This window comes from Carcharodon carcharias, chromosome 18 (genome assembly GCF_017639515.1).
Source record: "Carcharodon carcharias isolate sCarCar2 chromosome 18, sCarCar2.pri, whole genome shotgun sequence".
NCBI lineage: Eukaryota > Metazoa > Chordata > Chondrichthyes > Lamniformes > Lamnidae > Carcharodon > Carcharodon carcharias.
The window spans coordinates 44,062,334-44,085,365 of NC_054484.1; the positions used below are offsets into that span (position 1 = coordinate 44,062,334).

At 39.2% G+C, this 23,032-nt stretch overlaps 1 protein-coding gene across 2 annotated transcripts in view; it reads right to left on the reverse strand.

The window, feature by feature from the left end:
* Positions 1-325: 325 nt before the first annotated feature.
* gtf2e1 (general transcription factor IIE, polypeptide 1, alpha) overlaps positions 326-23,032 on the reverse strand; it is a 66,889-nt gene continuing 44,182 nt past the window's right edge. For both annotated transcript variants that reach the window (XM_041211637.1, XM_041211635.1), the window contains 3 exons: positions 14,151-14,352; positions 7,084-7,316; positions 326-4,720 (listed from right to left, as the gene is read on the reverse strand). In XM_041211637.1, the coding sequence (XP_041067571.1) occupies positions 4,305-4,720; positions 7,084-7,316; positions 14,151-14,352 (851 nt within the window). In that variant the 3' untranslated portion in view covers positions 326-4,304. The remainder of the gene's footprint in view (positions 4,721-7,083; positions 7,317-14,150; positions 14,353-23,032) is intronic.

Genomic DNA, 23,032 nt, shown 5'->3' on the forward strand with positions numbered 1-23,032 from the left:
CCGCAGTTTTTTGTTTTTATCTCTGCTATTTCATTATCTACCATAATAATAATCTCACTGTACTCATTTTTGAGAGGCCAAATTTTACTTCTTAGATGATTCTTTTAGCTAAGCTTTTTACAAGAAGCCTTTACTATTTCCCATTACTTTGGCTATAAGATTTTTTCTCCTCATATGTCCTCTTAGTTCTCCTTACATCTATTTCTATTTGTAGATTATGTAATTTATCAAAACTCGCTTTTGTGTCACTTGGTAACTGTTACAATTCAGCAAAACAAGACATGTGAAATGAGTTTTTATCCAAAATAATTACTGACACAATTAATGTCATTGCAAAACTTTTATTTCCAAATATTAGCAAATAAAACTGAATAAAAAGCACTAAATTGAAAAGACACTGGTTATGGTTTTGTTTCTAAAAGGATATTCTTTTTAAACAACAGCTTTAATTCTGGTTGTGGATAATTTATCACTTTTGTGGAGGCTCATTGCTAAGCTGAACGAAGTTAGAATTTACAAAGGCTTTGAGCATGAGGTGAAGTTAGAATGTAGTCTCCCAAACCTTTCAAATGAGTTCCTTCCTTTAGTTCCTGCTTGAGAATTTGTAAGCTATTGTACAGTATTTTTCTCTCCCCTATAAATTAGTACAGTTGCAAACAGTGCTTTTGTATTTGAAGAATTATATATTGGAATAAATCTTTTGGGCTGTGCTCTAACGGGAAATCGAGATATCTGAAAGTCCAAGTAATTCTTTTGTACTGTTGGACATGTATATCTTTATGCGTGCGATTAAGTACAATTGAAATTACTTCAACTTCTCTCTAAAATGCTGCAGTTGAGAAAAATAGGGAAGGCATGTTTGAGAGAGTGATTAATTCGGTTTCGCTCTCCAAAGATGCAGCTTGACCTGAGGAGTGTTTTCCAACATTTGAGTATGAGAATGCATGTTCACTGGTGTGGGCTGAATGTTATAGGAATTGTACTCTTCCAATTTTATTTTAAAATCAGGAAGGAAGAAGTGAGAAATCTTCCTGCACCATCTTAAAACTAGTTGGTTATATTTTATTCATTTGAGAGTACTGTATAATCTAAATTTGGTCATTGTATATTGCATGTAAGAGATCAGGGCCAATTTTTATTGTAGTGGTTGCATAAGAAAAATTAAAATATCTTTCAATTGGCTAAAGGTAATGTGTAGCAACTTGTGCAAAACCCATTACTGCAGCATAGTACAGGAATGAGCATATCACCACAGTACTTGATGTTTGCTACTGGATATTGCTAGTAAGACATCTAAATATCTCTAGTAGACTGAAATGGAGAAATTAATTGCCATACATTTTCCAGTGCCCATCAGACTTTACAGATATTTGCCTGGTCTGGATTCCTTCCCCTCAAATATGTAAATAGGAGCCATTGATTAGTGAACTGAATAATCTTCATAATCTGCAAATTTTTAATAAGTTCAATGCAGATTTTATTCCCTTTGGGCATTAAGAATGACTCTCCTGTTCACAGTATGACATTAGAATAGTACCAATAAATTCTAGTACTTTTTCAGATACCTTTTCACATTAGTGAAAGCACCTTAGAAAAATAATCTTGGAAGTGATTTATTCCATGAGTGTCAATAGTGGAAATCTAATTTTCAGTAATAGTCAATTAAATATACATAAATGACTCAACAAAGTGGTTATTTTGTGCAAAAGAAATTGAATAGTTGGATAATTTGACTTAAGCTGTTGAACTAGGGGGAGTAGATTGAAAATCACTCTCCAGATCTGATATTTAACTGCATGGAAAATGGAAACAAAAACAGCTGTCTGCAATTCACGGTACGACACCTGTAGAATAAATATTGCATTATTAACAGTGGCTCTTTCATGCATGGAAAGAGCAACATATAGTTCATTATACAGGTGTGATCTTTTATAAGATCAGAACAGAGCATTTCCTTGCAATCAACCACCAAAACTTGTAGTAATAGCATCAATGTCCTTTTATGACCATCGTGCATCATTAGACACAAAGTGCAGTACCAGCTACAGAACATGACCTAATATCACATAGAAATCAAACTGTTTAGAATAGATGATACAAAAACAGACAGCAGGGAGCGAATTTGATACATTGCTCCAGGATCACACTCAGTTTAGGTGTAACCTGAGCCTTCTGAATTAGATTACAGCATTGCAATTAATCTCAAGTATTCACTGGGCAGATAAACATTGTAATAAAAATACATTTCATGATGAGACAATACTCTTTATGATACAACTCCTCTGCTGTTAGAAAAGCTTTAACCGTTTTTCAATGTTAATGTAATAGTTCTGACTTGGCAAATGCATTGTCTAGTTTTCCATTGTGTATATTTCCATCATCTTCTAAGTGTTTCACTCAAACCTCTGTGTAGAATTGTATGGGTGGACAGGTTAAGAGTCGATGAGACATTCCTTTCACTTTTTATAGGCTGTAACATATTAGTCTGACTGCAGGACCAAACTGCAGGTCACCAATTACTGTATCTGATACTCAAAAAGATTACACAGTGAGATGGTGGAAGTGGTTATGGGCTATAATGGTTTATGAAAGGGTTTAATGCTACACTGAAAGTATTAGGGAACACACAAATGAAGGTAAAGCTGTACATTTCACTTTCTGTAACATATAGGTTATGTAATAAATAGCTAAAACAAAAGTAAAATACTGCAGATGTAGAAAATGCAGGAAACACTGATTCGGCCAGACAGCATTGGCGGACAGTGAAGCAGAGTTATGTTTCAAATCTGTTTCTCTCTTCAAAGATGCAGCCTGACCTGCTGAATATTTCCAACATTTTTTGTTTAGAGTACAGTGTTGAAATCTGACTTTGTTACAACTATTAAAAACTTCACATTAATCTTCTGCTGCATAGATACTAAGAAAATAAAACTTCACTGGGCTATTTCAAAACCTCAGCTGGCTTAGGAAGGCAAATCACATAAGAAGGCCAAACACATAGTCAGTATATTTAAGCTTTGTCCCGGATGCTTATAACACAGAGTCAAAATGGTTTGGCACTTGTCCAGCTCATTTTAAAACTGCACTGCTCTATAATGATTACATTTAAAATATTTTTATTTCAGATAAAAGCTACTCGTTTTGTTTACATTGAAACAAAATCATGTGATCAATTCTTCTGTCAAATTTTCTCCATGCCCTTCCTGAAGGCAATGACTTCTGCTGAGGTAAAATTCCAGGGTGACATATCTACTGGTACCTCATGTAAGCATCCACACCTCAACACTGAACACAGAGGACATTACAACTGATCCTAATCCTCACCTGTTGTCTAGACGTATGCACTTACAGTCGGGACAACTGAATAGTGAGCAGGAGCAGGAATTCTAGCTGATTTTCAGTTAATTAAGCTGGGACTCTAAGGCCAGTTAAGTATCCTACCTAATGTTCTAGCTAAGATAACTAACTCAACACAGATTGGAAATTCAACTGGAACATTTCTGTTCTGTATGGCAGATGGATGCTGAACCACAGGAGCAACTGGATTGATCAATTTTTAAGAAATATTTTAACCAGTACAATCACCATTTTCTTTATCTCACAAATGTCAGGCTAAATGTAAATATTAGTGAAACAACTAAGTGTCAGTTCCTCTACAATGACATAACTCATTTGTTTTTTTACAAATCCCCTTGCTCTCAGTCATGCTTATTTTATTTGTCAAAACAAGCCATTTTTCTTTAATAACCAGACACAAATTTTGTACCAACAGACAAATATGCTGTACTGCTGGGCCTGGTAGTTGAAGTGAATGAGCAATTGATTCCTAACCAAGAGGCTCTAAGCTTCAATCTCATCGCTGCTCCTCACCTAAAATTTGCCTGTTGTCACAGACCAGCAAATCTTATCAATGATTATTCAAACAGCTTGATGGAACACAAGACAGAAATATTTCCATCTGGCAGGAGCCAGTCCACTATCTAGCAAAACATTTCTTATTGGTTGAACAAGCTCGAAGGGGTTTCACGTATTTAAGTGTCACCTGGAGGAAGGAAATATGCAATAAAAACAAGACTACCTATGAAATACATAGCTTTAAAGTTATAGGGCACTGCAACTTTTTAGCCTCTTAAAAATAATACTTTTGTCTTGAAATACTTTTAAAATCCAGCCTGTAATTTTGTTGAGAAAGGAATGCTGTCTCTTAACATTTTGGCAGACACAATTAAAATTGTGGAAACACTGACAAATAAAATCTTAGGAAATATATAATTAGGACTTTAGTTCATTTGTTGTAGCAACGGTCAGTCATACATCTCCTGGAACATTCTTTGCCCCATGGCAATATATGCTTCCTTTTCTTCAGCTGTCATCTGTGCCACTAGCTCTAAGCATTGGCTAACCTGGCTGTATGAATATGGCTGTCCTGCTACCAACACGGTTGGCTCATCCTCCACTTCTTCAAACTCTTCATCCTCTTCTGCTGTTGCCACTGGGAATGATGCTGCAGGTGCCTGTGGTCGAGGTGATTCATCTTCTGATTCACTAGTATCACTCTCTGAATCACTGGCATTTGAAGTCGGGATTGCAGCAGCTGCAGCCACAGTTGCAGATGTACTTTTCTTTTCATGGATGAGCAATGTTTGCATGACTTCTTCATTTGCTTCCATTGGATTTCCTTTACCCTCACGATCGTGGTATGAGTCAACATCATTATCACCTATAATATACATAGCAGTGGAGAAATGTTAAAGAATTGGATTACCAAAAAAAACTTTCACAGAGTTATTTATTCCTATAGCAACAGACTGAATATAAATAGAATGACTATGGCTGCTTATAAGCTTTAAAGATCAGCACAAAGCAAATACGCAGCAGTAGTGATCAGTCAGTAGTGTTTTTACCCCCTTTTAGACAGTTCTGGATTAGTCTCTCCCAGGGTGGTCTAAAGTGCTGCTCTGTTAAAGTCAATGAGCCACTCCAAGATGCACACATACTAACCAACACACTGCTTTAATCAGGGAAGCGAGATAATGGAGAATAGACAAACAATGCCAGTCTCAATGCTAAAAATACAGTTGACAAAAATCAATAGAATAAAGTAACTAGCACTGAATTAAGTATTTCATTTTAAAGGAGAATTTCACTTTCCCCCTGTTTATTTTAGCTGAGACTCAAGTAGTTTAACTTTTTCCTACCTATTTCCATCCATTGCTTTATCTGTACCTTTTAGCCTATTTCAATCCCCCCCCAACCCCACGGCTATCTGTACCTTGCTCGTCCTGCTTTCCAACCTTAATGTCCCCATTTCTTAGCTAATATCACCACCGTCAACACCTCTTTATCCTTTTGTCTATGACATCTTTTGGCAATCTCCACCTACAATATACATAGCAGTGGAGAAATGTTAAAGAATTGGATTACCAAAAAAAACTGGCCTTCTATCCAGCTCTACCTGTCCCACCCACCTACACCACCGCGCCCCCCCTCCCAACCCCCCGCAACTTAAACCAGCTTATATTTCACCTCTTTATTATTTTTCCTTAGTTCTGATGCGTCATTCGGACTCGAAACGTTAACTGTATCCCTCTCCGCAAATGCCATCAGACCTGCTGAGTTTTTTCAGGTATTTTTGTTTTGTTCTAGTTTAACTTACTGTTAGCTTCTAAATAAATGGTTAAAAAAGTGTGACTCAGAATGTTCCTGAAATACAGCAGCTAAGTATGTCCATAACTTGAAATAATTTTGTGCAAATGATGAAATTCAGCACAGTGAAAGGATTTGAAATTTAAAATTCTATGACTCAAGCTAATATTGATCTACTTAATTAATTCATTGATGGAGCTGGAATAAGCCATTGACTGCACCAGCTCTGAGGTCCCTGATTCACCATTATACTTGTTATGCTGTACTCAGATTATTTTTTCAGAAGTAAATTTGCAATGGGAAACTTGAAAGAAAGGTTTGCATTTGTACAGCGCCTTTCATAACCTCTGTGGTTATCCATGGCTCAGTTGTCAGCACTCTCGCCTCTGAATCAAAAGATTGTGGGTTCAAATTCCACCCCACAAAGACTAGAGCACGAAAATTTAAGTGGACACTCCAGTGCAGTACTGTGGATATGCCACACTATCAGAGGTGTGTCTTTCAAATGAGATGTTAAACAGAGGCCCTGTTTGCCCTCTCAGATGGACGTAAAAGATCCCAAGACACTATGTCAAACAACAGGGGAGATAGCTCCAGTGTCCTGCCCAATATTTATCTCTCAATTGGTACAACTAAAACAGTTTATCTGATCATTATCAGATTGCTGTTTATGTGCAAATAGCTACCATGCTTCCTACACTACTACAGTGACTGCACTTCATTGGCTGTAAAGTGTTTTGGGACATCCAAGGTTGTGAAAGGCAGTGTATAAATGCAAGTCTTTTCTTTTTTCATTATGCTTTAAAAATGTATTCACTGTTGTAATGTTGGAAACGCGACAGCCAATCAGCACAAAGTATTCTCCCACAAACAGCAATGTGATAATGACCCAAATAATCTTTTTGTGATGTTGGTTGAGGGATAAATATGGACCAGAACACTGCATCTCAATTTAAGATAGCACCTCTTACAGTGCAGCTCTCTCTCAGTGTTGCACTGGAGTGTCAGCCTAAATTATGTGCTCAAATCCTAGAGTGGGACACGAATTCCCAACCTCTGACTCAGTGGTATGCGTGCCACCACTGAGCCATGGCTGACACTGCTGCACAAAACGGTATAATTAATGGATATGTTATTATATTTTATCTTTCTAATAACTATAATTATAAACAAAGCAGCTGGGTTCCTGTTTTTCATCCACTCATTTGCAACATAACATTGAAGACTCTTGGCTTCAAATAATTCGTACTCCTTTTTGAAAATCACCTCTAACAACCAGTACAGAAATTTAAAAGAATTAGGTAACAGAAACTATACTCTTTATACAGGACAGCTAAAACGACCAAGCCGAATTCTATACTTCAGTAGAGATAGTGCTTACTTTGATGAATTTGCAAATAAATCAAAGAAATAGACAAAAGCAGGCTGATATCTCACCTTCCTGTACTTCTTCCAAGTCTTTAAAGCCTCCTCGGACAGTGCTCTCCCTCATCCAGATTGGTCTCTCCTTAGTTGGCTTCCCATCAGATACAAATTTATGCTGAACATCATGTTCTTCCATGTTGATGATAACATTTTGTGTGTAGAGATCCTCATATGTAGGTCCTTTGTTTGCCCATGATTCTTTTTGAAGGTGTGCATTTCCACTGCCAGTGCCAAGTGCCCGCTGACTGAAAAAAAAATCAGCAAATATCAGCATCAGTCATAAATACAACAAAACGGTCGAGGATCATGGATTTTGTTCAGTATCATAAATGGAGCATAAAAACCTTTGATTGAAAAAATGTTATTGTTGTGCTATAGTTTCTATCCACATTAATTATTGCATGACATTCACTATTGTCTCATATTGAAGAAATTGAGCTTAGAAGAAAGAGGCTTCACATTTTCAGTTTTTAACTATTTCTACTGAAAAGTTTATACCTTCAATGCTCAGGTTGTTTTCTGATTTTTATCCATTTTCACCTTTTTGGGTTTATTTACCCTGGATTTGAATTATAATATTGCTTCTGACATTCCTGCATTATGATAAAGTTAAGGGATCTGCATGTACTACAATTACACTTCACACATATGAATTAATACTGATAACATGCACATAACCTTCTCAACCAAGATACCAAAAATCTGATGAAACCTGGAGAAGAAAAATTAGCCTGCTTTTCCATTTTGGTCAAGATGATGCTCTATGGATTCTTACACTTATCTGAACAACAACTTGGGAGAAAAGTTCCCACAGTACTTTAAGGAAGGGTAAAAAGTATCATTCTAAATTGCACGTTCAAATTATGGAGTGAAATGTGAACTTTCAGTTTTATGCCTCAGGGTTAAGAGTGCTACCAACTGAGGCAAGCTAACACTTGAGAGGCATATGGAAGGGAAATGGAGGAACCTTTGGAAACAGGGAAGTGTCTGCTAAATGCAAATTTGATAAAGAGAAAATATGTGTTAGCAGCATAGTGAGTGGAATACAAAAGGGAAGGTAATGAGAAGGGCATACAGAGAATTGGAGATGAAGAGTAATAGCATTTAATAACCAATTAAGTGGTGAAATGCTTAAGGAGACAAAAATTATACATAATACTGCAGATGTGGTCTCACCAATGCCCTGTATAATTGTAGCAAAGCTTCCCTACTTTTATATTCCATTCCCCTTGTAATAAACATTCCATTTGTCTTCCTAATCATGTGCTGTACCTGCATACTAACTTCTTGTGATTCATGTACCAGGACACCTTGATCCCTTTGTATCGCCAAGTTTTGCAATCTTTCTCCATTTAAATAATATTCTGTTTTTTCTATTCTTCCTGCCAAATGGACAAATTCACATTTTCCCACATTATACTCCATCTGCCAATTTCTGCCCACTCATTAACCTAAGTAAATCCCTTTGTAGACCCTAATGTCCTTCTCACAATTTACTTTCCTACCTATCTTGGTGTCATCAGTAAATTTAGGAACCATATATTCAATCCCTTCATCCAAGTCATCAATATAGATTGTAAATAGCTGAGGCCCCAGACTGATCCCTGTGGCATTCCACTAGCTTGCCAACCCAAAAATGACTCATTTATCCCTAATTTCTGCTTCCTATAAGCTAATTAATGTGCTATGATAATAGGTTACCCCCTACACAATGAGCTCCTATTTTGTGTAGAAACCTTTAATGTGGCTCCTCATTAAAGACCTTTTGGAAATCCAAGTACACCACATCTACAGGTTCCCCTTTATCCATGTTACTTGTTACTTCCTCAAAGAACTCTAATAAATTAGTCAAACATGATTTCCCTTTCACAAAATCATGTAGACTTTGCCTGATTGCAATAAGATTTTCTAATAACCTCCTTAATAATAATTTCTAGTATTTTCCCTAAGACAAGTGTTAGGCTAATTGGCCTGTAGTTTCCTGCTTTTTGTCTTCCGCCTTGAATTGAGGAGTTACTTTTGCTATTTTCCAATCTAAAATCTTTTCTAAAATCCAGGAATTTTTGGAAAGTTACAACCAATGCATCTACTATCTCTACAGCCACTTTTTTCAGGATCCTAGGATGAAGTCCATCAAGTCCTGATAACTTGTTAGCCTTTAGTTCTCAGTACCATTTCCATGATGATTATAATAGTTTTAAGTTCCTCCTTCCCTTTCACCTTTTGATTTGCAAGTGTTTCTGGGATATTATTTCTATCTTCAACAGTGAAGACAGACACAAAATATGTGTTCAATGCTTCTGCCATTTCCTTATTTCCATTATTAATTCCCCAGACTCTCTCTAGAGGACCAATGTTCACTTTAGTTACTCCTTTACATTTTAAATACTTGTAGAAACTCTTACTTTTTATATTTCTAGCTCGCTTTCTCTCATACACTAATTTCTCCTTCCTGATTACTTTAGTCATTCTTTGCTGGTTTTTAAATTGTCAAATCTTTGACCTACCACTACTCTGCAGAATTCTATGCTTTTTCTTTCAATTTGATACTATCTTTAACTTCCTTAGTTAGGCATGGATGGTGCATTCATCTTCTATAGTCTTTCTTTCTCACTGGAATGTATCTTTGCTGGGTGTTATGAAATACCCCCTTAAATGTCTGCCACTGCACCTTTACTGAACAACTCCATAACCTAATTTTCCAGTTCACTTTAGCCAGCTCAGTCTTCATACTCTCTACTTAAGTTTAAAACACTAGTTTAGACCACTCTTCTCTCCCTCAAACTGAGTGCGAACTTCAATCATGCTCTGATCACTGCTACCTAGAGGCTCCTTTACTATAAGGTAATTCATTAATCAATCCTAACTCATTGCACACTACCAGTTCTAGAATAGCCTGCTCTCAGGTTGGCTCTAGAAAGAGCTGCTCTAAGAAGTTGTTCTGAAAACATTCTATGAATTTATTTTCCAGGCTACCTTTGCCAAACTGATTTGTCCAATCTTTATGTAGATTAAGATCACCCATGATTATTGCTGTACCTTTCTCACAAGCCACCATTAATTCTACCTGCATACCCCGTCCTACAACATTGTTACTGTTAGAAGGTTTATAAACTACTCCCACAATTGACTTCTTCCCTTTGCTATTTTTGATCTCTACCCAAAGTGATTCTACATCTTGATCTTTAAAACTAGGTCATCTCTCACTATTGTATGGATGTCATGCTTAATTACAGAGCAACCCAATCATACTTTCATAGCTTCCTGTCCTTCTGAAATGTCAAGGACCATTGAATATTTAGGTCCCAGCATTGGACAACTTACAGCCACTCTGTAATAGCTCTCAGATCATACAAATTTATTTCTATTTGAGCTGACAATTCCTCTGCTTTGTTTCGAATGCTACAGGCATTCAGATACAGTCATTAGTTCTGACTTTTTACAACTTTTGCAAACTCTTATCTGCTGTTGCACTCTGAAGTTTATACATTTGGTTCCTTCCTGCCATGCTCCGATTGTCATTACCCCTATTGCTATCTCGCTCTCTTGCCTTATCATTTCCCTTTAATTAACCATATCTTCCCTCACATGATCTCTTGCCCCCACTATTCAGTTTAAAGCCCTATCACCCTAGTGACACGACTCACCAGAACACTGCCCCAGCACAGTTCAGGTGAATACTGCCCCAACCGTACAGTTTCCACTTTCCCCAGTACTGGGCCAATGCCCAATGAATTGAAACCCATTTATCCCACACCAATCTTTGAACCAAGCATTCGATTTCCTAATCTTGTTTACCCAATGCCAATTTGAACAAAAGAACAAAGAACAAAGAAAAGTACAGCACAGGAACAGACCCTTCGGCCCTCCAAGCCTGCGCCGATCATATTACCCGTCAACTAAAACATTTTGCACTTCCGGAGTCCGTATCCCTCTATTCCCATCCTACTGATGTATTTGTCAAGCTGCCTCTTAAACACCACTATCGTACCTGCTTCCACCACCTCCTCCGGCAGTGAATTCCAGACACTCACTTCCCTCTGAGTAAAAAAACTTGCCCCACACATCTCCTCTAATTTTCTCCTCTCACCTTAAATCTATGTCCTCTAGTAATTGAATCTTCCACCCTGTGAAAAAGCTTCTGACTATCTAATTTGCTCTTATTTCAGAGAATAACTCAGAGATTATTACCTATGAGGTTCTGCTTTTTAATTTAACCCCTAGCTGAAATATTCCCTATGCCCTATATTCCCTCTTTCCTTGTCCTCTCTACATTGTTGGTAACCATGTGGGCCAAAACAACTGGATCCTCCCCCTCCCACTGAATGTTCTCCAGCCCTGAGCAGATGTCTCAAACACTGGCACTGGGCAGGCAATACAGTCATCTGAACTGCATCTATCCCCCTGCCTATACTGTCCCCTACCAGCGCCACACTGCTATATACTCCCTCTGCTTGAACGGCTTCCTATACACTATGGTCAGTTCACTCATCCATCTTGCAGCCCCCGCTCTCATCCAAACAAACTGCAACAGAATCAAACCTGTTGGACAATTGAAAAGGCTGAGGCTTCTCCAATTCTTGATCCCCATACCTGTTTCACTCGCAGTCACACCCTCCTGTCCCTGACCAAGGACAAATCAGATGAACCTAACCTAAGAAGTGTGACTGCCTTCTGGATTGCAGTGTCTGTAGCTCAGCTGCCAGCTGAGCAAAGGTTCCTCGGGCTGCAGACATGTTTGCCATGGATCACACTGGGGTCCAGCAGCTCCCATATAGTCCAGCTGCGTCACATCACCAGCCCACCCATATGTATTGTGTTTTAATTAATTCATTAATTATTTTCTTAATTAAATTTTAATTAATGCATCTAGTCTCATTTGTGCTTACATTATTACTATTTCAATAAATGTTCTATTTACCCTGAATGAAATTCCCTGGTTTAGATAGATGATTAGGAAATATTCACTAGCCACTCACCTACCTGCTTTCCTGTGATGTCACATCGTGATTTTTGTTTCCAAACGAGGGCTCTGGCTGGCTATTGGTTACAGGCTAGCTCTGCTTTGGTCTCTGAATTCTCACTTTCTCTCACTGATTTATGGCCCTGTTCTGCCTCTCCAAATTCTCACTTTCTCTCACTGATTTATGGCCGCGCTCTGTCTCTCTAGATTCTCGTTTTCTCACTGATTTATGGCTCTGCTCATTATCTTTGAATTCTCACTTTCTCTCACTGATTTATGCCCCAGCTCCATCTCTCCAAATTCTCACTCTCTCTCACTGATTTATGGTCCCACTCAGTCTCTCAGAATTCTCGCTTTCTCTCACTGATTTAATGCCCTGCTCATTATCTTTGAATTCTCGCTCTCTCTCGCTGTTTTATGGCCCTGCTGTCTCTCCAAATTCTCACCATCTCTCACTGATTTATGGCTGACTTCAACAACTTGTTCACCCACCATTCACCAAGAATGCACTGTCTCTAGAGTAATTACATACAGTCATTACAGCATAGAAGATGCCAAGAGACTCGGTGAATAGTGGACCTGATCATTCCCTTTGGGTTAAATGTAGGATTTCTATTACCCACACCCAAATCACTTTAGAAGGCAACTGATATTAGTCATGGTGGGCATGATTTATTTGAAAATTCAATTACAGCAGCAAAGTTGTTGAAGGCGCCCCACATACAACAATAGTTTTAACCAGTTTGAAAGGGTTAAGCATATAAATCCTTCAATTCGACCTATGGAGTCACATCTGGTGTCCACATCTGTTGGAGCTAGGTAAAATTGTAATTAACTGGTACATCAAATCTTTATAAATAGAGTCTTGCCTTTGGGAAGTCTGTCTGTGAGACAGAAGTAATTTATTCAAACAGAGGACCTTAATCTTCTTCATACGTATACACAGTACTGCCACTGGCCATGTACGGTGTTTGACAAATGTTGTTGATTTCAGAGTTCATCTAACTAGGCAGTGTCAGCGTTTAACAGCCCAATTATGTAAGTTAATTGTTTATAGTACTTGGTCAAACTGCTTCTCTACTCACTTGCTAATAAAACTTCCATTTCACACAATGGCCATATTTCTTAATTTATAATAGATGACAGGGAAGAACAAGAACTCAAAGACACTTTATTTATATAACTATGTGCCATGGAATGGGTAGATATAACTTGTTAGCCTGTATTCTATCAAAGAAAGAAAGACTCCCATTTGTATAGTGCTTTTCACCGCCACTGGAAGTCTCAAAGCACTTTACAGCCAATAAAATACCTTTGAATTGTAGTCATGATTGTAATGTAGGAAATGCAGCAGCCAATTTGCGCTCAGAAAACACCCAGAAACAGCAGTGTGATAATGACAAGATAATCTATTTTTTGTGATGTTAACTGAGGGATAAATATTGGTCAGGTCACCAAGGATAACACCCCTGCTCTTATTCAAAATAATGCCATGGAATCTTTTGCACCCAAGCAGGCAGATGGGGCCTTGGTTTAATGTCTCATCTGAAAGGTGGCACTTCTGGTAGTGCAGCACTCCCTCGGTACTGCATTGGATTGGCAGCATTGATTTTTTTTGTTAAGCCTGGAATGGGACTTGAGCTCAGACGTAACCAAAATAAAGTGATTAGACACAAGCTGCCATAAAAAATTAAAAATATAAAGATTTAGGAAATAAAATACAGTGTTGACTTACTGTTATGAACATATTAAAACATTCAAATAAAAAATTAATACATTACTTATTCAAAAGGAAATACCGAAACAGGAGGCTGATGACAACGGCCAAAGTAATCTTATATAAATTGTCTGAGCTGGATTTTTCCCCCCATCTTTACCTTATGATTTTCATATGCTGTGCCAGGAGTCGGATTCAGGTTTATACTGAGATTCTAGCTAAGTTCTAGTAAGTTCCAATTGGGGAGATAAGCCCAAAGTATATCCTTCATAAGTAAAGTAAAAGCTGCCTAAAGTTCACCTTTTACAAGCTTAGACTACTAAAGACAGCCAAGTTTTGTAGGCCTTTTCTACTTTGTAGGATAAAAATATAAACAAAAAATTTAGAACACAAGCTAACCTTGCCCTAAGCGATGGAATTTCTGTTGGTTCTGGCTCCAAGATTTCATAGGCCAAATTAATATCTTCAGTTTCTCGCAATAGTGCGTAGATTGGTTCAATCTGTTCATTAAATCTTGCCAACAGTGTTCTGGCATCCTTCTTTGGTAACGCAGATTCATCCTCTTCCACCTCAGTGTGACAGAAGGTGCATCGGAATGTTCCTGCAAGGACAGAAAGGAATTTTCTATTAACATTCGCCACAGTATGAATGCCATGTCGTCAATGAATTATCACAAATCTTACTCCAAGATTTCTGTACCAGCTGTTTATCCCTTGTGATAAGTTCATCAATGGCTTAAGTTCATCAATGAAAACCAGTGGATCTTAGTGGCACTACTTACAGATCAAAATGACTGTGAGAACATGAAAATGTAAGTAAATGGAGAAGAGGCAGGACCTACACAATGACACCAAGAAAGCAGGCAGCAGGGGGGGTTGAGGGGAGTTACATGAGTGGTTCTTCTTTTGGAGGGCAACAAAGTACGGATGGCTCTTTCTTCAAGGAGTGCCTTTCAAATCATTGCACTAATGGGCCAGGGACTGCAAAGGAGGGAACAGCAAAGATTAGAAATGTGGGTGTTATAGGAGATTCTATAGTCAGGCATGAGTCCTGCACGGTGTGCTGCCTCTCTGGTCAAGAATATCACAGAAAGGGGGCAGAATATTCTGCAGGGAAAAAGGAGTGAGCCAGAAGTTATGTGACACATTGATATCAAAGACATAGAGACAACAGGTATTGAGGACCTACAGTCAGATTTTCAGGAGCTAGGGAGGAACTTAAGAATTAGGACCTTGAAGGTAGTGATCTCTGGATTACTCCCAGTGCCACATGCTTCAAGGGTAGAAACAGGAAGATAGGGAAGATCAATGCATGGCTAGAGACATGATGCAGGAGGGAGGACTTCAGATTCTTAGGGTATTGGGACCAGTTGTGGAGCAGGAGGCACCTATTCAAAAGGGACAGACTGCACCTTAACAGGGCTGGGATGAGTGTCCTCATGGGGAGGTTCAACAGTGTGGTTGGGAAAGGTTCAAACTAAACTGACAGGGGATGGAGCATCAGCATATTGAAGTAGGAAAGAGGATGAAGGCGCATGAAATGAGAGTGTTGGACAGTGTTAGAGAAGGAAGTAGTGCCATCTTAGATGGGAGCAGACTAAGAAGGGCTGACTCTGAGGAATAGAAAAACAGGTTTACAATGCATGTACGTAAAACAGTTGTGTGGGAATATGATGCTGTGGCTTAAAAATGATGTGGACTCGGAGCTTAATATTCAAGGATATAAAGGTGTTCAGAAAATTTAGGGAAGGAAAAGAGGAAGGTGGGGTGGCAGTACTGATTAAGGAAGGCATTGTGGTGCTAGAAAGAGAGGATGTCCTTGAGGAGGCAAAAGCAGAATCCATTTGGTTGGAGTTGACTAGCGAAAAGGGTATGCTCACACTACTGGCAGTATTCTATCAGCTTCCATATAGAGAGGGGTAGAGGAGCAAATCTGCAGGCAAATCACAGAAATGTGAAAGAACTATACAGTGGTGATATTGGGGGGGGGGGGCTTTAATTACCAAAATATTAATTGGGATAGCGTTAGGCTAAAGGGCAAGGAGGGGGAGGAATTTATGAAATGTGGTCACGATCATTTCCTTGACCACTATGCTCTAGGTGCAACTAGAAAGGAAGCTTTGCTGGATCTGTTGCTGGGGAATGAGATGGGCCAAGTGGATCCAGTGGGTGAAGACTTGGCTAAGAATGATCATTGTATCATAACATTCAGACTGGGAATGTAGAAGAGCACGAGAAAATCTAAAGTAGAACATCTAAATTAGAAGACGGCTAATTTCAATGGAATAAGAAGGGATGTAGCCAGGGTAAATGGAACCAAAGATTGACAGGAAAAAGTAATGGAACAATGGGTGATCTTTAAGGAGGAGATGCTTCAGGTACCGGCTAGGTACATTCGAGTAAGAGCAAAAAGTTGGGGAACCAAAGCCAGAGTTCCTTGGATGACAAGGGTGATGGAGAATAAAATGAAACACAAAAAAGGGACTTCTGGAGGCCAATGATCATTCTTACCCAAGTCTTCACCCACTGGATCCACTTGGCCCATCTCATTCCCCAGCAACAGATCCAGCAAAGCTTTTTTTTCTAGTTGCACCTAGAGCATAGTGGTCAAGGAAATGTTCGTGACCACATTTCGTAAATTCCTCCCCCTCCTTGCCCTTTAGCCTAACGCTATCCCAATTAATATTTGGAAGAATGGGTAGGTTTGCGCTTTTTCACTTACCATAATCTGGAGTAATACCGTGGTCCATTGTTGAACCATTCACCCTTCTCTTGAAATGTGGAGTGGAGTGGATACAGTTATTGAGAAATATTGCATCTACTGAAACATATTTTGAGTTGTGGCATTATCATACTGCACGGTTGATGGCAATGAATAGAAGTTTTTGAGTCAAATTGATCGGATCAGCATTTGAAGTAAACAATTTTAGCACACATTAAATTTGTTAACAAATTACTGGAGAACTTAAATAAATATATATATAGTGAGGGGATTTTTATTTCAAGGGCTCTTCTTGAGATATTCTCAAGGGCTGCTTTTTGATTTCCACGGACTACTTTTTGGTTTTCAGGGGCTCCTATTTCATTCTCACAAACTCCTAGGTGATGCAGTCACGTAGTAACATTACCTTAATTATTTGTGTTGACATATGGAGTATTTGGACTCTCAGAGAAGCAGAATCTGAAGATTTCATTAGTATTCTCAATAATCAATACCCTTCCAAAAACTTAAAGCCACAACACACAAGAAAGCATTAATTTCCACACACCATAGTTTTTAAATTGGCATAAATTAGCAAAGGTTTTTTCAAAATAACTGACACACACTTATACACACAAAAAGCCATCATCCTAAACACACCTTCTATGGACTGGTGGGGTCACAGCAAATGCATTTTCATCACATTTGCTCAAAGCTGGAAGATTTTAACCAGGCAGTCACTACCTTTTTTACCGCATCTCAGATCTCGATTTCAGATGTAAATTTAACAATTGATTGAGTATTGACATTGATCTAACATCAATTGCTGTTTGCGGAAGAGAGCTCCAAATTTCTATCACCCTTGTGTGTAGAAGTGTTTCCTAATTTCATTCCTGAAAGATCTGGCTCTAATTTTTAGATTATGTTCCATGGTCCTAGACTCTCAAATTGATCATTTACCCCCCCCCCACCGTTGCATTTCCTTCATTACAACAGTGACTACATTTCCAAAGTACTTCATTGACTGTAAAACCCTTTGGGGTGTCCTAAGATCATAAAAAGCACCATAAAATGCAAGTTATTCATTGCAGTATGATAACGCCACAACTCAGAATATGTTTCAGCATATGCAATACATGCAATACTTCTCAATAACTGTATCCGCTCCACTCATCAAGAGGAGGGTGAATGGTTCAACAATGGACCACAGTATTACTCCAGATTATGGTAAGTGAAAAAGTGCAAACCTACCCATTCTTCTGTGGCCTCCAGAAGTCCCTTTTTGTGTTTCATCATTTTCTCCATCACTCTCGTCATCCAAGGAACTCTGGCTTTGGTTCCCCTACCTTTTGCTCTTGCTCGAATGTACCTACCCTGTACCTGAAGCATCTCCCCCTTAAAGATCACCCATTGTTCCAATACAGTTTCTCCTGTCAATCTTTGGTTCCATTATCCTGGCTAGATCCCTTCTTATTCCATTGAAATTAGCCCTATTCTAATTTAGATGTTCAGGTTTAGAAACCTCTTTGTTTCTAAAACAGGCACTGCACCTCAAGTAATTCACAATATGTGAAACCCTTCGAGATGTGATAACACATAAATACCAACCTTTCTTATGAGATAAAACTGTTCAGTATTCAAATATCCAAGAAACAATACTCATTACAAAGCATTCACTACATTTTTTCCCTATACAACAGCTTCTGAACTTATGCATCCGTGAACTAGAGATTCCATTAATTTGCAAGGAATTCATTACCTCAATGACTTCCAAGCTCCCAGTTACCCGAGTATTCCTTTGTCAATGGTTTAAAACTGTTCTCTCCCCTTTTGCAGCCTCTCCCTCACTGCCCCTCTCTGCCCGGCTGCCCCACTTGCCCCACCTGTCTTTCTCCCTGCCGCCATTCTGGTGCTCGGGCTGATGTGCCGCCACTCACCTTCCCATTTTTCACTTCTCCTCCAATCACAAGCTGTTTATCTCCCACATTTATTGCTGATAGATTGTTTCTCTCCAAAGCTTGTAAGCCTATAAGTAGAAAACGTGGGAGAGAAACAGCCTGTGATTGGGGCAGCTGCTCCACACAGTTTCTGTCACTTTCACGAATGGAAGTAACTTTTCTTTCACTGGTCGTCCCGGTGATTGAATTTTCCAGGGCTTTTTGGAGGCTTTCAAAGACAAATTCGCCCACCAACATGTATTTTGAACCCTGATATATAGAACACAAATAGAACAAAACACCAGCTTCTTGTACAATGACACAAAGTGGACTGAAATTAGAATGCAGGACAGAAGCATATTTGGTGAAAGCTGAAAATGACTTTCAGTTAAGTGGGAAAAGTAGAATATTTTTCTCCATCAACCTTTTAAAGCTGTTAGGATGCATAACACCATACCTACTTAAAACCATCAGATAACAGGTCACGTTACTGTGTCAGGATGTAAATTATACACTTTGCCATCTGTCTTTCATTTATTTTAGGACAGAGCCAGGATTTGTCAAACGAAGACACCGCATGTACTAGAGCTCCCCTTGATGCTGCTCTCTGCAGGAATGAGAGCATCAGTCCCTCTCATGTGCATAACAAAGTGAGAGGGACGGAAAACAGATGGTACCAACCCCAAGACACTCAGCCCAGACTGCTGAGGATCCCGCATCTTTCCCATCTGGAGAGTCTCGGCATAACGAATAAAGCAGCGTTAAGCTGCAACTTTAACAGCATTTCTGTCTACAATAGAACTCCAAAGTATCTATCCTCTCGCACATTGAAATATGCTTATACATTCAGGTTTATCCAATAAAATTGTGGAATCAGTACAACACTAAATCACAGCCAGTAATTTTGATTTAGGGACATACACGACTTAGATTTCGCAAGACCAAATAATTTTTAGTGTATTTAATTTTTGCTACGGACCACTTAGGCAGGGCAAAAGATCCTGTGGACCACTTACTGGCCCAACCACACCTGCTTTGCTTGACACTGCAAAAAATATCAGAATTAATGGGAAGAATGCCACTGCTTTTGATGAGATGATGTCTGGTTCCAAGCTGGAGAGCTTCTCATGTTGGGCTCTGTTCAGCCAGTTCCTCTTCTTTGTTTTCAGTCCCACAAATGTTGCAACTATTGCAAGAGTAGCATGAAACTTGCTTATAAAACTATATTGTTGTTGCTCACGCTTATGATGACTCATGCTATGGATTGGGAATCAGTCTGGTTGTGTGACATTAGATAAGTGGTGGGCTGAGGGTTTTAGTTTATTCTCTAGTATGACCTCAGCCGTGGCACTGCACATCAGCGACTTCCGTTTTGGACTATCCTACAGACCATACTATCACTAACCTTCATCAGTATCGGAACGCATTTGCTTACCACTCGCCAAAGAGCACATATGTTCAGTCACAAGAGGGAAACCTCACTAGTGTTATTCAAAAAGCCAGGCAACCAACTTGCAGTTAAGGTGATTTGGACTTGCTACTGCAAAGTTTTTAGAAGTACTACGGAGTGTTTTTAGAGATGTTGTGGTGAGTTCCTTGGTTTGGCATTATGTTGCTACGTTCATACATTTGGAGACCTACCCACATAAAGGCTCCATCAAATATGGGGGCTGAAACTGCAGTACCTCTGGGTGAGATTGAGCAGAGGCTGCTAAGAGGGGGAGCTCTGTGTGATACCCTCTGCCAAGTTGGAGCCGAACTGCTCAACACTCCTCGACAGTGACAGAAGGGTGTCTGGCAGGCCTGACAAGCACCCAGCATCTCGGTGTATTTCCTCATCAGTGTTCTCCCATATGCCACCCTATCAAAGTCCTCTTACGAGTCTGTTCTAGCAGAAATCAAATGTGACCTTGCCCTCTGGTGCGCTGGCATCCATGAACAATCCTTTCCCCCTAGGCTGGCTGCAACCCATTCATACCCAGTGACTCACCATGTACAGATCCTGACTTTCTACTAGCCTCTAAAGTATGCGGAGTGTCTGAGCTGGTAGCAAGTCTCAGAACAAGCGACAGGCTCTCTTCATCGGTGCTGAAGACCCAAATTTACGTGTTGTCTCCCAAATGGGCGCAGAAAGGTTGCGAATTGTAACCCCTGTACCCAAAAATCAGTGCAGACCAATTCTTTTTTTTTAGCAATTTTATCTACCTTGTCTGATTACACTTATTTACAGTCCAGCAAAATAAATAGTTCTTGACATGTGTCAAATCTGAGTATTACCACCAAATAGGGTAATCGTTATAACAAGTATATCATAGAGATTGATTGAAATGGTATTAAAAATAAGATCATGAGACAATATTTGAGTAAAAAGATAAAAAGAGCAGTTAGAGTCAGAAGTTACAAAGAGAGGTAGAGGTTACAGAAGTTTAGAGAAGTTTGAGAACTCTAGCAGTCAAGTGATATACAGCTTTTCAATAGATTATTCCAATTAAGATTAGGGAGGACCAGGGGTCACAACTTTAAATTGTATAGGTGTATCACAAGTCTGCAAGAGTTATCAGGACCTAGCTCAGATACAGTGACACTACTATTGGATGAAAGGAAAACTAAACACAAATTGAGATTCATCATCCTGACATACCAGCAACAAGTCCAACATTTCAGAGGAGCACTGCCACGTTATGTGAATGTGAGCCCACATGAGCTCGTGAAATCTTTGCTGAAACTGCAAGCTTAATAAGCTGAGGAAATAAACTTTTAGTATATTTAATAGACTAAACCTTGCTGACTTTGTGTCCATCCCAGACACTGAGTGAAATATTAATTTGCAATAAGTGGGACCAGTTGATGCTGAGTTATACAGATACATCTGTACTGTCTTTTGAAGAAGTGGATGAGGGGAGCCCATTAGATATTGTATACTTAACTTCCAAAAAGCTTTTGTTAAAAGGTACTGTACAGGAGCCTTCCCCACAACATACAGAGCCGGATTGAGGAATGGCAGAAAAGACACAGGTAAATGGACTTGGATCTGTTGGATGACCGGTCACCACTGAAGTCCCACAGAAATCAGTGTTGGGACAGTTACTCTTTATTGTTTGATTAATGATCTATATGTAGATCTTGGGAGCATGATTTCCAAACTTGCAGATGAAATTAAGATTTGCAAGAGTGTTAGGATTGTGGATCATGCTAGATAGCTTCAGGTTGATTGTGTTGGGAGATTTGTCTGTCATGAGACCAATGCTTAGTTTGGAAAAGTGCAATGTTACGCATGTGGGCAGAACAAATGCTGAATATACAAACAACCTTCAGGGACGTTAAAGTGGAGAAAGGAAAAGCTAGGTACTATAGTACATACATTTCTAAAGGCACATGGTCAGTGCCGTGAAGCGTTAGCTAGAGTGAATAGGACTTTGGGTTGCATTCATAGGACAGCTAATTATAAGATAAGGCATGCTATTTCATTTTTACAGTCAGGCTTCACTTGGAATACTGCATCCAGTTTTGTTCTCCTCAGGTGGCAGGTGATATTGTTGCTTTGGGAAGGGCCCCATTAGTGTCACAGGGCGAGCAATTAGGGTCATGCATTCCGAGGCAGCATTGGCAGCTGTGGAGTGGAAACTCAAATTTGTCAGTCCTGAGGTCAGCTGCGAGGCCCCTTAAAAATTTTTTTTGCCTGTGAGCATAGCCTAATCCAATGAGTTCTGATGCCCGATCACTTACACCAACAGAGCCTGTAAAATATAGGTGTCTTGGATGTTTTTTGTGCCTGTATCGCTGTTTGAACCCCCATCCGCTCAACAATTCTCCCTATGCCCCCCCTCCCCACCCTGTAATTTTCACTCTGGGGTCGCAGCAAACCTAAAGCATTAAAATGGGGTCATAGCAGAAAAACGTTTGGGAAGCACTAGTGTAGAGGAGGTCCAGAAGGCTGATTTCCATGTAAAACATCTTAGTTATCAAAATAGGCTAAAAGGCTTGGGTCTCTACACTTTACAGACACATTGACTTAGGGCTGATGTGACTGAAGTTTGTTTATAAGATGATGGAAGGGAATAAGATTGTGTTCTAGTTGCCAGTGTGTTCCAATCAAGTAGATTTGGGAGGATGAGGGGTCACAATTCTGCTGTACAAGGCAAGAGCTAGGTTAGATGTCAGCAGATGGCTCCTTTCCCAAAGAACAGTGGATCTTGTGCTGAGTATACTGATTTCGATCCCTTCATGTGAAAGCTGAACTTTTTCTGGCCATGGCAGGCATCACCTCTTACAAAATTTAGCTACTGCAAGGAATTCAGGCTCAGTGACCTGCTGGAATAATTTTGATTGCCAAGATGGGTAGAGAGCCAGATTTTCTCCCAAATTTGCTAGGTATTTATTTGTTTTATTAGCATCCTCCAGGAGATGGTTTTGGATGGGGTGGAGAGCGGATATGTTGTGATTCATATGGTATCACCATTGTGTGGGACAAGGTGGAAGGACCAAGGGTTGTTAGCTGTCTACCTTTGTTTGTAACCTCAGAGATTAATTCAGTTACTAATAACCACTTGAGTACCATGTGTATTCCTGCTGTATAATGTTAAGAAGCTGCTAATTGTCATATTATCCTAAAGTTGTCAATAAAAGAAATATTAATTCAAGATT